This window comes from Penicillium concentricum, assembly GCF_028827145.1.
Source record: "Penicillium concentricum strain IBT 3081 chromosome Unknown utg000001l_segment0_segment0, whole genome shotgun sequence".
NCBI classification, from domain to species: domain Eukaryota; kingdom Fungi; phylum Ascomycota; class Eurotiomycetes; order Eurotiales; family Aspergillaceae; genus Penicillium; species Penicillium concentricum.
The window spans coordinates 1,677,884-1,691,644 of NW_026622754.1; the positions used below are offsets into that span (position 1 = coordinate 1,677,884).

The 13,761-nt window shown below is 48.0% G+C and overlaps 5 protein-coding genes across 5 annotated transcripts; 3 read left to right on the forward strand and 2 right to left on the reverse strand.

Moving 5' to 3' along the window:
• Positions 1-2,057: 2,057 nt before the first annotated feature.
• Positions 2,058-4,788, forward strand: N7517_000638 (glutamyl-tRNA(Gln) amidotransferase subunit PET112; the record flags this gene model as incomplete). The annotated part of the gene is made up of 7 exons (XM_056718368.1): positions 2,058-2,069; positions 2,132-2,373; positions 2,428-2,548; positions 2,793-3,165; positions 3,217-3,293; positions 3,349-3,490; positions 3,539-4,788. 7 exons carry the CDS (start codon positions 2,058-2,060, stop codon positions 4,786-4,788), a joined length of 2,217 nt encoding a protein of 738 aa, XP_056582503.1.
• Positions 4,789-5,353: 565 nt separating this feature from the next.
• N7517_000639 (arginase) lies at positions 5,354-6,455 on the forward strand (the record flags this gene model as incomplete). The annotated part of the gene is made up of 3 exons (XM_056718369.1): positions 5,354-5,440; positions 5,502-6,085; positions 6,152-6,455. The coding sequence occupies 3 exons, from the start codon at positions 5,354-5,356 to the stop codon at positions 6,453-6,455; spliced, it is 975 nt and encodes a 324-aa protein (XP_056582504.1).
• Positions 6,456-7,008: 553 nt separating this feature from the next.
• On the forward strand, positions 7,009-7,731 carry N7517_000640 (uncharacterized protein; the record flags this gene model as incomplete). The annotated part of the gene is made up of 3 exons (XM_056718370.1): positions 7,009-7,169; positions 7,297-7,571; positions 7,628-7,731. The coding sequence occupies 3 exons, from the start codon at positions 7,009-7,011 to the stop codon at positions 7,729-7,731; spliced, it is 540 nt and encodes a 179-aa protein (XP_056582505.1).
• Positions 7,732-8,073: 342 nt separating this feature from the next.
• On the reverse strand, positions 8,074-10,627 carry fcpA (protein-serine/threonine phosphatase; the record flags this gene model as incomplete). Its single annotated transcript, XM_056718371.1, has 3 exons — positions 8,074-10,177; positions 10,237-10,323; positions 10,380-10,627. The coding sequence occupies 3 exons, from the start codon at positions 10,625-10,627 to the stop codon at positions 8,074-8,076; spliced, it is 2,439 nt and encodes an 812-aa protein (XP_056582506.1).
• Positions 10,628-11,721: 1,094 nt separating this feature from the next.
• On the reverse strand, positions 11,722-13,082 carry N7517_000642 (Peptidase A1; the record flags this gene model as incomplete). The annotated part of the gene is made up of 4 exons (XM_056718372.1): positions 11,722-12,010; positions 12,067-12,721; positions 12,778-12,928; positions 12,978-13,082. 4 exons carry the CDS (start codon positions 13,080-13,082, stop codon positions 11,722-11,724), a joined length of 1,200 nt encoding a protein of 399 aa, XP_056582507.1.
• Between the last annotated feature and the right edge of the window lie 679 nt (positions 13,083-13,761).

Sequence of the window (13,761 nt, forward strand, 5' to 3'; positions counted from 1 at the left end):
GCAGTACGCTCTATAACACTTATCTACCATATTTCATGCATAAAGGTCAAGAATGTATATGGAGTTGAGTGTATGGGAGTAGGGAGTAGAGTACTGGAGTTGAGATAGAAGAGATGGGTATGATCAATCCATTACTCAGTACTCCAATACTCTAGATAGAAAAGATTCATATTTTTATAATTTAATTACCATTGAGTTTAAAATAACACTTTTCAATTACTCTATGCATGTTATACATACAGTATACAACATTGTATGCATCCTCGTGGCGACGCGCTACATATTGCAGCTATATCGGGTTTTCCTGAGGTTTTCCTGGGGTTTTCCTACGGCCGCTTTTAGAAGGTGTCAAGTATTTTGTCACATATATATTTCCTCTCAGTTTGATGGTTAAGGAAATAAAGCTTATGACTATATGGTTATATATATGGAGTTGTACAAAAGATACCTCATCTTTACAATTTACTATCCCCCACTGTTCGGCTTGGCACGATTATACCGCGATTAGGCGCCCCTAGTGAAATGACATCGCAACCAGGCCCCTTGTATTTCTGCTGCTCCTAGGTAGTAAAAGTTTTCGCACGCCTTCGCCTCCACTCGTTGCGAAATCTAAGTGAATGTAAGATATGTGGAAGCCCAAATTCCCTTTTCAAGATCATCGACACTTTTACTTCTTACAGCCCCGGGACGCCATACATTAGTGTGTATCGAGGAGGTCCGGTTGAGATGGCTCGGACACAATATCTTACGGTTACGATGAAGATCACCTACGGTTTGACCAACGACATTGGCGAGATAGTCCTTACAGATGTAAAGCCAATCATTATACAGAAAAGCCCTTTTGCATTCTCGCATTTTCGATTACACCGTCCCTACCACAATTATGATCTATAGGATTTAGACAATACCCCGGAGCGGGAGGCGTATTATAATGATTAATATAATCTAATTAATATCATCGTGGATGGACCCGGCGTTAAAGTGAACGTCACTAATAACGAGGATTTCTTAAGCCTCCAACTAAGGGAGAGCTGGACCGAGTGAATATATCCTGATCTATTTAACTTGCACGACGATACAGCGATTGGTGACCCCTATTGAGTCTAGTATTAGGGTGATAGGGTGAGTTCACTAGTGGATTTGAGGTGATCGGGAAGAACATGATTATACTATGGTAAAAGTGCCAACCTAACTTAGTAGTGATGTCGTCGATCCCTCTAATAACGAGAGAAAACGGAGGATAATGATTTCCGGGTCTAACAGAGTCGAGTTAGCTATCGTCGAAAGTACCGTGGCTGGATCTGATACTGCAGTTGTATACTAGTGTTCAATTACATGAAACTATTTCTTCTCTGAGGAATAGCTTTTATGTCAATTGCATATAGGCCTAACAGAAAGTTCAAGTAGATATATAGCTGAGGAAGATATGCCTGGTTAACGATTTGTCCGAACTCCGGAAACTTCCACTAATTAGCCTGTTTCTACGGCTTCTGATGCTCTTAGTATAATTATTATAATGATCTTCCAGTTCATATCTCGATTTTTTGAGATCTATCTCACACCCTGGTGATAAGAGTGAATAGTACATCCATGGATAGTATGAGAGTCTGTTTTGAACACTAGACTATATACGCCTATCAACAACGTCCTATGTTTATTATTTGAAGCTTTGGAAGTTATTCCATCATATGTAGGCTACTCAGCTCATGATATTGTGCTTTGCAAATGGGGGATGGGATTCCGATTGGTCAAAAGAGATATATCATGCATAAAGCACACCCGCATCCCCCGATAATCCAATCCCAACCCCAAGCAGATATCATTCGCTCACCATCCCTTGTCTATCGCCCTACACTTCTTCATTGTCACTGCAATGGGAAAGACACCCACTACAGATCAGCAGCCGCTGGGCATGGCCAAACCACCGCATCGTCCACGACCGCGAAAGCCCCTGGCCCAACGCCCCCATGAATTCACGTCTCGGCGTTCCCTTGACGCAAAAAAATGGACGGTCTGTTAGGAAATCAGCAAATCTAGGCACAAAATACGAAAATTGGATGGATTGCGAGGTTAGTCGCTTATTGCCTTACCACCTATCCCAATTGATCAATCCCTGATGATGTTCCTCTAGTTCCATCCAGATAGCTTTGCTGCACTACATCGTGAGTTCTCTGTCCTATCATTTATTTCTCAGATTCCCTCCCCGATCGGCCACCCTCGTATCATAAGCGCCGATTTCAAGTCCGGTGTCCTTGTGCTAAGCTCGCCAAAGGTCTACTGGACACCACTTTGGCAGCATGTCAACGAGCCGGTCCTCGATCTTGACTCATTACTTCAGATGAAGCATGAATTGCTCGACTATATCGGATCATTGTACGTCAAAGGTGTTGGATTTTAAGTCAAGCCGAAGAATTTGTTTCCTATCAGGAAATCAGCCGGCGGTTGGCTACTGTACTTGGGTGGATGGGCGGACACGGACTTCTGCTCGGCACCGGATCGAATCCAATCAGATGAGTGGAAGACACAAGAGAAAGAGCAGGTGAATGAGGTAGAGCGGATGTTTATTGAATTCGGTGCTCGTGTGAAGGAAAGGGATAAAGCGATCAAACACGACTAAGCATGAGGTCACCGGGAACCAGTTTTAATGATTGATGAATTAAATGATTAATGCACGAATTGAAGCGCCTTCTAAAGTCATACAAAAGATCCATTATTTCTAGATATTGTGTTTGATGAAAATGGTGTTTGGTATGTAGTCCATAGTACATAGACTGAAGTCCAATGATCTGCAGATCGCCAAGTCCCCCGAGCTCCCGCAAATTCACGTCTTTCAAGACTCAACACTCTCACCCGAGTCCAATCTCTCTATGCTTCGGTCATGGATTGGCAGCGGTACGATCCGCTCTCTTTGCGTTCGACGCTTGACTCGGTCACCCCGTTTGTTCCCTAAAGCTCCATTCTCCTCCGCGCCAAATCGCTATCTCCAACCGCCGGCCTCCGCAGATCGCGTTCCCCTTCGCAAACAACTCAAGCAGGAAGCTAAATCGCTTCGGTCACACAAAAGGCAACGCAAGGAAACAGCAGAGGCTTCGAGGGAAGAATGGGAACTGACAGTGGGCGTGGAGATCCACGCGCAATTGGATACAGAGACCAAACTATTTTCCCGTCAGTACGCCTTTACGGAGAATACGAGTCATCTTCTCATAAATTGAATAGGGGCAGCAACATCGACAAGTGATACTCCCAATTCCAATGTCGCCTTGTTCGATCTGGCGTTCCCGGGTAGCCAACCGGTTAGTGTTATAGTGTACAATGCTGTGAAATAGGGCCAGGACTGATCTGAGACAGGCATTCCAAATCGCAACACTTCTACCAGCTCTCCGCGCTGCTATTGCACTGAATTGTGAGATACAACCAGTCAGTCGGTTTGATCGGAAACATTACTTTTACCAGGATCAACCGGCGGGGTATCAAATCACACAATACTATGGTAAGTTCTCGTTCCTCTTCAAACGTAAACCATACTTACCTGCTCTAGAACCCTTCGCACGAAATGGCTATGTTGAGCTATTCGACTATGATGGAATCGCTCCGGAAGACGGTGAACGGGTTCGTATTGACATCAAACAACTGCAGTTAGAGCAGGACACAGCCAAATCCCAGGAATACCCGCCCACGACACAACTTCTTGACTTCAACCGTGTGTCCCACCCCCTTATTGAAATCATCACTATGCCGCAAATCCACACTCCGGCAACGGCTGCAGCATGCGTTCGGAAACTACAAGCCATTGTACAATCATGTGGTGCTGTGACTACGGGAATGGAGATGGGCGGTCTTCGTGCAGACGTCAACGTCTCGGTCCGACGCCGAGGCGAAGAACCCGGGAAATATCAGTACGACGGGATCAGCGGGTTGGGTCAGCGTACGGAGATTAAGAACCTCAGCAGCTTCAAGGCGGTAGAGGATGCCATCATTGCTGAGAAGAATCGTCAGATCGAGGTTCTCGAGAGTGGCGGTGTCATCGAAGGAGAGACACGTGGGTGGACGATCGGTAGCACTGAAACTCGCAGACTTCGCGGCAAAGAGGGCTCGGTCGACTACCGCTACATGCCTGATCCTGATATTCCACCTCTGGTCATTGGAGAGGACCTGCTCTCTAGTCTCAGAGACTCTATTCCGACAGCCCCAGATGCACTTCTCACACTGCTCGTCGGATCCGAGTTTAGTCTTCCAATCGAAGATGCCAAACCACTCATCGAGCTGGACAACGGAGCCCGACTCGAGTACTATCACGATGTGGTGGATATCCTCCGCACTCTTCAAGTAGACCAAGACGATAAAACACGCGCCAGTCTCGCACGGGTGGCAAGCAACTGGGTTTTGCACGAGCTGGGAGGTCTTTTGGCCAAAGCAGACCGGGCATGGGACCCAGAGATCGTCCCAGCCAGATCCTTGGCCCATCTCATCGACCACCTACAGCGGAAACGTATCACCGGCCCCACAGCCAAACAGGTGCTGGCCACCATCTTTGACGGGGACCATCGACCAGTGCCGCAACTACTAGAGGAGGAAAATCTTCTACTGCGGCCGCTGTCGCGGGAGGAATATCTAGCGCTGGCAGAGTCGGTCATTGCCATGAACCCGCAGATGGTCGAACAGATCCGCAGCAAGAATCAGCTAGGTAAACTAGGCTGGTTCGTGGGACAAATGATGCGGACTGGTGAAAAGGGCCGTGTGGAGGCTCCTAAAGCAGAGGAGATTCTCCGGGAGTTAATTCTGGGATAGCTTGTATAGTATAGCATAAAATGTATTCTACGGCATCAATGATACCCTCTTTTCACGATGGCCAAGACTGTCAAATTTATTTTCCAACCCTCTCCCGGACCTCCGATACCACCTCATGGATAAAAGCCCGGAAATGAATTACAGAACTTCCCGGTCTGTCCTCCACTGTAACAGGTCAAAGCTGAATGTTTGTGGGACACCGAATGGCCCTAAAGGGGGGAGCTCTCCTCAACCTGTACTTAACGGAAGTGATGGAGATCCGGCGGAGTCACTTTGATCGCTAAAAGCAGTTTTTAGCGACTTCGCGGACATTGCGTAAGGAATGAAAGCACCGCCCCGGTTGAACTCGGGCTAATGTGAAAGATAGTTTGAGACAATTATGAGATATTTAAAAGGACAAGTTATCCTGTATTTCTCTCTTCTTCGAAATTCATTGACATCTTGACCTTTCTTATCTTTATCTTATCTTGATCTTGATAGCTCAACACCTCAATAGCTCGCTCTCTCTTCCTTACTTCCTTACTTTCAATTTCAAAAAGTCATAGAACAATTATCTACACACACAATGACGCAGCCTTCAACCATTACTTCAAGGTTCCTCTCACACCCTCACCAACTCGGCGTTGTTGCCGTTGGTTTCAATGGCGGCCAGGTAAGACCTCCCTGTGGAGCTGAAGCTATAGATCACGAATCACACTAACACACCCCAACAGTGCAAGAAGGGTGTCGAAGCGGCCCCAATGGCCCTCATCGAATCAGGACTTCTGACCCAACTCAGCGAGGATCTCGACTACGAAGTCCACCACGACAACACAGTCCACTACTACGAGAATGACATCCCCACCGAAGACCCCGACCACCGAGGCATGAAGAAGCCACGAGCCGTCAGCGCCGTGACCGAAAAGCTCAGCTCACAAGTCTACGACTACGCCAAGGACGGAAAGTTCGTCCTCACTCTTGGCGGCGACCACTCCATCGCCATCGGCTCCGTCTCCGGCACAGCAAAGGCAATCCGCGAGCGACTGGGCCGTGAAATGGCCGTGATCTGGGTCGACGCTCACGCCGATATCAATGTCCCCGAAACAAGTGGCAGTGGAAATATCCACGGTATGCCTATGGCGTTCCTGACCCGGCTGGCCCGGGAGGAGAAGAAAGATATCTTTGGCTGGATGCAGGATGAGCATATTGTGAGCACGCAGAAGATTGTCTATATCGGACTGCGCGATGTCGATCGCGGGGAGAAGAAGATCTTGCGGGAGAATGGTATCAAGGCATTCAGTATGCACGATATCGACCGGTATGTTTCAGTTTTCGCTTTTCCTGGGTGTGTTAATGATCTTCGTGCTAATTTCTCCTCTGCTAGTCATGGTATCGGTCGCGTTGTCGAAATGGCTCTCGCTCACATCGGTAACGACACTCCCATTCACTTGTCCTTCGATGTCGATGCGCTGGATCCTCAGTGGGCACCTAGTACCGGTACTCCAGTCCGTGGTGGGTTGACACTGCGTGAGGGAGATTTCATTTGTGAAGCTGTACATGAGACGGGAAATCTGATTGCGATGGACTTGGTCGAGGTGAACCCTAGTTTGGAGTCCGGGGGTGCATCGGAGACTATTCGAGCGGGATGTTCACTGGTGCGTAGTGCATTGGGTGACACTCTTCTATAAATTCTGGATAAAGGAGTTAAGGGATAGAAGAGATTTTAGAGAGAGGTTTCAGTACTCTGTAGATCAAATGCGAACTGTCAGATTGAAAGACACTAAATCCCCTGCCACCTCAATTTCCTAAATTCCCCCTCCCCGGCCTTTTGTTTTTTTTCTTACATTTTTTCTTCTTTCTTTACTCTGTACATGTTGGCATTTTCATTCATTTAGTCGGAGATTTATGCGCAATTGTAAATATCCACGTCGCACCGACTCCATTCTCCCAGGGCCTTCAGCGCTCAAGGGCGCCCAATGCGCTGTCCCAATCACCGATACCAGAAACCATAGGATTCTACCAATCCCTTCGGACTTGACTCACGATCTGGCCATATCCCCAATTCGATCCCAACCCTGCAAACAAAACATAGGGCCTCCAACTTTGCGTCGGGTATACAACACCACCTGGATAGTATAAAGGGCACACCCACTCCACAGTCGCAATCGAGCGCCATCACCCATCGCAAAACACAATTCAAAACAATCCTCCAAATCTCCATAACATCCCACAAACAATCCAATGGCAGTCCGCAAGCGCCACGAAGCGCGCCGTCGCTACCACTGGCCCGAACTTCAACTCAACATCTGGATCATGGTCGTGCTCTCATGCTCAGCGACATGTCTTGGAATCTTCGGGTGGTTCATGGCCGTGCAAACGCAAATGCATCTTGGGACACCATGGTAAGTGACAATATCTATAATTATATCTATACTATGTGGACTAGGGCGCATTCCCCTAATCCACCCCCCACATTCCCCGTCAGATTAGCTATCCAATATAAGATGTGATATACTAACGATGATCCAGGCTCTTCCCTTACATGGTTGTCAGCAGCGCTCTGGGCGTGCTCTTCATATTCCTCATTCTGGTCCTTGCGTCGCGACACTTCCTCTTGCCGGGGATTATCATCATCGGCAGCTTTATTCTCCTCGTGCTGTGGTTGACGGGTCTGATTGAGACTTCACTACAGCTGTATGGGGTTGTCGGGAATGTGAATGATAATTGCAAGATTTATGTGGAGGATAATAAGTCTTGGGGGAATAATATTAATACTTTGGCTTGGTTGACGCAGAGTACTATTTGTGAGTTATTTTTTACATCCTTTCATATGGTATTGGGGACTAACTGGGGTTTATAGGCAATTGTTGGAAAACTGCCTTTGCGCTTGAGCTTGTTAATACTATTTTCTACCTTTGGATGATGATTATGTCGTGGCAAGTTAATCGGGATGTTTATGATTGATTTTTGTGATACCACTTTTTTGCATCTATGGCGTTGAAAGCGATCTAGCATTGATTTTTTTTTTACTTATGAGATTTCCTTCCGTTGTATTTATACTTAGCTGTTATTTTATCCTAGGCATAGATCTTAGGAATCTCAAGTTCATGGATATATCGAATTGAATTGTACAAATAGCGATTCTCAGATACACACAAATTCCTGAGAACTACAAAACACCAAGACACAAGGCCCTAGAAGTGACAAAGAATCAAATGGACCTAATAAACGCCGTCGCTGTGCCAAGAGCGTATTGCCGCACACAAAGAGAATCTGAAACATAAGAGCAACTCAAATTGAGTGCTTTTATCCCTTCTCAGCTGCAGTATCTGCCTCTGCTTGAGAATCGTAACCTCCGCCCTCAAATGCAGCAAGCATCTCCCGTTCCAGCTCGTCGTCATCGTCATCTGGGTCAGGATAGTCGGCCTTTGGGCCGCTAGTTCCTGCTGTTTCGGTGTCAGACACTCCTTCCACGGGTGTTTTTGGAAGGGCTGGGGAAATCTGGTCACTTCCAGAGGCAGGAGCCGATGTGATTTCTCGCAGTTTGGTATTGCGCTGGTAGGAGCGTTTAATTCGTTGGGAGAGCCGAGAGCCTTGCTTGTCATGGTCGTCTCCGTCGTCGTCTCCAGACTCTTCTTCGTCAGTGCCACTTTCGGTTTCTTCATTGCGTTTACGCTTCTTGCCTCCTGTGGATGATTCGTCTAATAAGGACTCGGTATCGCTTTCACTTTCGTCATCGCTGCCCAGGAAGTCCTTCAGTTCGTCGTGCACGGCGGCTTGCTCGTCGGCATCATACCCGATCGGTGATGTCTCGTCCAGACCGGATGACTTGAAAATGTCTTCGGCGTCATCTTCTTGGGTCCATTGGGACCCTGTTATATCATCGTCTGTGGATGAGAGCATGGAGGTCTCAAGTTCAAGCTCACTTGGGGTCAGAGGGTCGCCTCGGTCGTCTGGGTGAAGTGGGAGGAGGTATGGTTCTTCGTCCACATGTCTCCACTGAACCAACGCGTCGACAAGCCATTGAGTCGTCACGATCTTGATATTGGGATAGCGAGTGGCTTCTCTCACCTTGGCGGTGCGATTGCGGCCAGCCACGAGATGAGTTGTGCGGGCATTTACCCGTGATGAGATCGTCACACCGAAGCTCTTCGCCCACAGGGAAATGTCTGCATTTTGGAAGTCTATGCCCAGAGGAAGAACACCTGAAAATACCAAAACTACTCCTCCAAGGATACGCCGTTTGATCTGCGGCATGATGTCCTTGACGTCGGGGACCAATTTGAGATCCACGTCCTTATCTCTCGAGTGAACCTTCTCACCCCTTAGAGCTGCCACCCGACCCCCAAGAGCGAGAGTCCGCCTCTTATCATATTCATCATAGAATTGAAGATGTACTTGTTCGAGTCGGTTTTGCAGCTGGAAGAGTTCTTGATCGTGATCCTCGAGTAGGTGATGGCGATGTTTCGCAGGTTCCTGGGTCTCTTCGACGCTAGACGCATCACTGGTTCCAGCGGTATCCTCTGCCTCCAATTCCTTTTGCTTCTGTAACAAAGGTCGATCCTCCACTTGATGCAATATTGTCTCTTCTTGTGCATCAGCCTGTTCCTGGAGGAGTCTTGGGCTGTCTCCACCCATGGTCACCAGTTGTTCTAATGCGGAGATCTCGGTCCCCTCTTGCGTCTTACCATTGACATGATGTTCTTTGGTCTTCTCTGGGGCCTTTGCTTCGATCTGCGGCTTATTCGCTCCAATGTCTTCCTTCTTTGGGAGGAAACTTGAATTGATGTCACCAATTCCGACGAAGAAGTCATAAGGCGAGACCTTAATAAGATTGGGACTCCACCTCCAGATATCACCACGATCGTCAATGATTACAACCATCTTTGTGTCCACTGGGAACAGCCGTTGCAGGTCCTTGACCGTCAAACTTCCGCTCTCGTCACGACTAAGAATTCGGTCTCCGAACAGCTTGCGGGTGGGGTCAATGATATCAACAATATGTTGGGCATAAGCACGAGTACCCATGGTGTAGATGTGCAACTCATAAATCTCAGCCACGTTTTGCAAGAATTCCTCCAGTCCTGGCCGCAGCTTGATGTAGTACCAACATCCACGCATCCCAGGACCATCGTCAATTAATTGAAATTGTCGCACATCCTTCACAGCATCGTGGTTTGGATTTTGCTTGTCTTCTCTCCATTCCCCCACTGTCGGATCAACAGTAGCGTGGATGATAGTTTGATCAAGATCCACCACCAGCGTCAAACGCCTCGATGCAAGTAGCCGGCGCTTCGCATCTTCTTCGACTCTGGTTGCTTCCCGTTCGCTGACCGTAAGTGTGACGTTGTCATGGGCCATGGAGATTGGAGCGCGCATGGAGTCAGTGATTTCCGTGTTGTATGTAGATCTGTTCACGAGATAGACGGTTAGAAAAAGCGCATTTCCCACGGAGGGACTTATACATACTCAGTCATGTCCTTCCCGCACTCGGCGCAAAGTCCTCCAAACTGGATCTCGTGCGCGCAAGGCTCATCGATTTCGACAACATTGACCCTAGCAACAAATTAGACAACATTCGACAGTAAAACGACAAGGATCAATATTCTTACGGTTCATCAATAACGTCTCCACTCTGGATTTTCCATTTAAGAACCTCTCCATCAACAGTCGATTCAAATTTAGTCGGGTACCTACGCTTCACCTCGACGATATTCCCCAGTCCATCACCCTCGGTGACGGTAGTCACATAGTCATACCAAAACAAAGCCTCATCCTTCTCAACCGTGTCGCCCGGCTGCTTAAGCAACGTGGTCACGGTGATCGGGTAATGTAGGCTGGTGGGCAGACGGAGAAGCATGGTTGCTCTTCGTTCGCCCCCAGGCGATGGAATGCACTAAAGCCGAGTTCCTGTCCTGACGTTCTTCCCAAATATATTCAGTGCCCTTGGTTTGTTGACGGCGCGCGTCAAGGACGTGTGGGTCGAATGGAGTGATCGCGTGCGATTCCGGCTACGAAGCCATCACCGACACGCAACGCGTGTAGAACTGGATGATCTCGGGTTTTGGTGGTAGTATTTCAGCCTATGACTCAGTGGTCCAAGGTGGTTCAGTGGGATAAGTAGGTGCGAATGGTGGTTTAGGCAGCGCAATGAGAAATCGCCACAAGGCGCGAATGGGAAAAGAAATCCGTGCGCCTAGCACGACCTGGCGCGGAGATAAGAGGCGAGTCACACACCAGGCGGGGAGATTTTGGTTGAGTTTGAGAAGTCGGAGAAAGTTGAAAGAGGAATGCGGGTTGCGATCAAAGAACAGGGAAGCTCATTGAAGTTGTGCGGGGACTCACTCGATCTGGGTTGAGAGCTATTTCCGCTTATGTCATACCGGTACTTAAAAACCGGTATCTTCACTTACTGTTTGAGGTTAGATCTACTTTTGTTCAAGTATCTTATGTTTTTCGACATGGTCTGATATAATGGCTTGATCAAATACCCTTATTTTATTTCTATTCTCAGTCTCACATGCTTTGACTATATTAGAAACTCGACTGTTGGATTGATGTTTTAGGTACCTGCACCTTAACCAGCATAAGCTCCAGCCAATTACCATTCAAGTTCGTACATCTGGGAATTTGCCGAATCCAGCTTGACATACTATAGCCACTAATTAGGTATGAGAGAAGTTTGATTCAATAAAAAGGTCAAATGTAATAAGTAGATCCCAGCCAATAAAAATATCAATTCGCAGTACCAATGAACGACATGCCTCATGGGGCTGTGCCAGCAAGAGAAAAAAACAAAAACCCTATTCAACATGCTACTAGCAATGGGCGAATGAAGTGCGCTATGAAACCATACGTAAAACCCAGAAGCCACATGTATATACGAAGCAATCTCTTGGCGTCACCTGGTTCTTTGAGATTCACAGCTCACCGGGCCATCGAGCATTAGGGAATTTATTTGGCCTTGGCCAAACCGACGGCGTTGTTACCGACATCATAGACACTGTACCAGCGGCGCAGGAAGGCATCACCCAAGATAGCCAGGGGACCCACGGGCTCGGGGAAGTCCATGCCCATGAAGCTGCTGATGCATGAGCCCTGGACCTCCAGGATGTAGTCGTGGGGGCCAATAGTGAACTTGTGGCCGCCCAGGGTGAAGGTGAGGTCGGGCAACGAGTCGCGCTTGTCGCACTCGACACTGTACTGACCAGTGAAGCCCTTGGTGGCACCGATCTCCTTGTTCCTGTGGAATGAGTCAGCAAAGAGGTTATAAAAACAAACGAAAAGAAATCAACTTACAGAAGTTCGGCCATGGTGGAGGGCAGGGCAATGAGGGAGGTACCGGTATCCAGAATGACACCGGTGTTCTCAAGCTCAGCAACGTTGTTACCGAGGGCAATGGAGTTCAGCTCGACCTCCCAGTACGCCTTGCGACGGAGAGGGATCTTGATCAGCTCGCCAGTAAAGTGGTTCTCGTTGATGCCACCGAAAGTAGCCTCAGAGTCGTCGCCCTCCTTGTTGGCATCGCCAAGGTAGAAAGCAAACACAGGCTCATCGACGAGCTTCTGGTTGATCATGTGATAGAAGGGAGGGACCATCTTGTTCACGGAGATGGTATCATAGCCGAGGCCGAGAATACCATCAAAGCGACCGAAGGCAAAAGCCAGACCAGGCTCGTTGGTAGCTTCAGCGAAGTCCTGTCCCTTGATCTTCAAGTCACCAATCTGGAGTGTGTCTCTAGACACGAAGCCGCTCAGGCTACCAGATCCATAGCGAATCTCGAACTCGGTGCCATTCTTCTCATATGTGCTTGAAGCAGACGAGTCATATTTGGTGTGAAGGAAGCAGGCGATAGAGCTGCACTGCGAAGAGGGAACCCACAGGTTGGAGCTACCAGTGTCAAGGACAACCTTGAAGGTCTGGGGTGGGTTACCGATTGAGATCTCGGAGAAGTCTGGAAAAGTCAGCCATCATCTCTTAGAACCTAAATTTTCTAGGGTGTTATCGTACACTGAGCATTCAGGAAGTTATCAACCAGAACGTCATGGCCACTGGCAGGGTTAAAGCCAGTGTCGTGGAACAGGTCCTGGTGCTTCTCAGGACGAATTCCCATGTACTTCTGGCCCAGGTTGTGCACATGAGCATCAATGTTGTGTGTGTTCTATTAATCGATTAGCTCGGTATTATTAGGACAATATCAATGATCATACCAGTTGCTCGGACAGAGGGACCTTGTTGAGCTTGAGCTTGTGAACCTCAGCGGCAGCACTGCCCAACAGCGCCGAAGCTGTTAGGAGAGTGAGTGACTTCATCATTTAAGATGAAAAAAGAAAATTGTAGATGTTTGGTGTAAATGAGAGAGAGACCTGGATGTAAGAGAGGAGAGAGGAGATAAGGGCAGATGGGGGAAGAGTGGAGGCTGGAGAGAGGACGATGACGGAACCGGGTCACACTAACCCCTTTTGAGCGATGGGCCTCATGACATGGATTCTCAGGCACCAGCCCCCGGAGGATTCCACTATAGGAATATTTCATGTTTCTCATTTTACTTACTATATTACTATTCTCCATACTATACTACAAGATCGGACCTGGGCAGGGGAAAGCGCTTTGGCCTGGTGCCTGGGCGTGGTTAGCGCCATTGACGGAATGGTCGGACTGGTCGGAGAACACCCCTCCCGTGTACCTGGCAGCTCCAGGATTATTCATGTGGCAAAGGGCTACGCTCATGATGTTATTGTTCTACAGGAAGGTATCATGCCCTGCTGTAGTACGTCATAGAGTTTTAGGTGTTTACGGGGTATCATTGTACGCTTTAAAGCATGTGTCTGTTAGTCCATTCCATCTAGCCCGGCGACCGAAACTGTCCAGCAAATACTCCGCTTAGTATCTTTCAAGGGAGCGCGTTTCCAATAATACTAAATGATACCTTACTGCAAAGTTCAATGAGTGAATACCACGCAACATACATTGTAGTATAGAATGGGCCTTGGT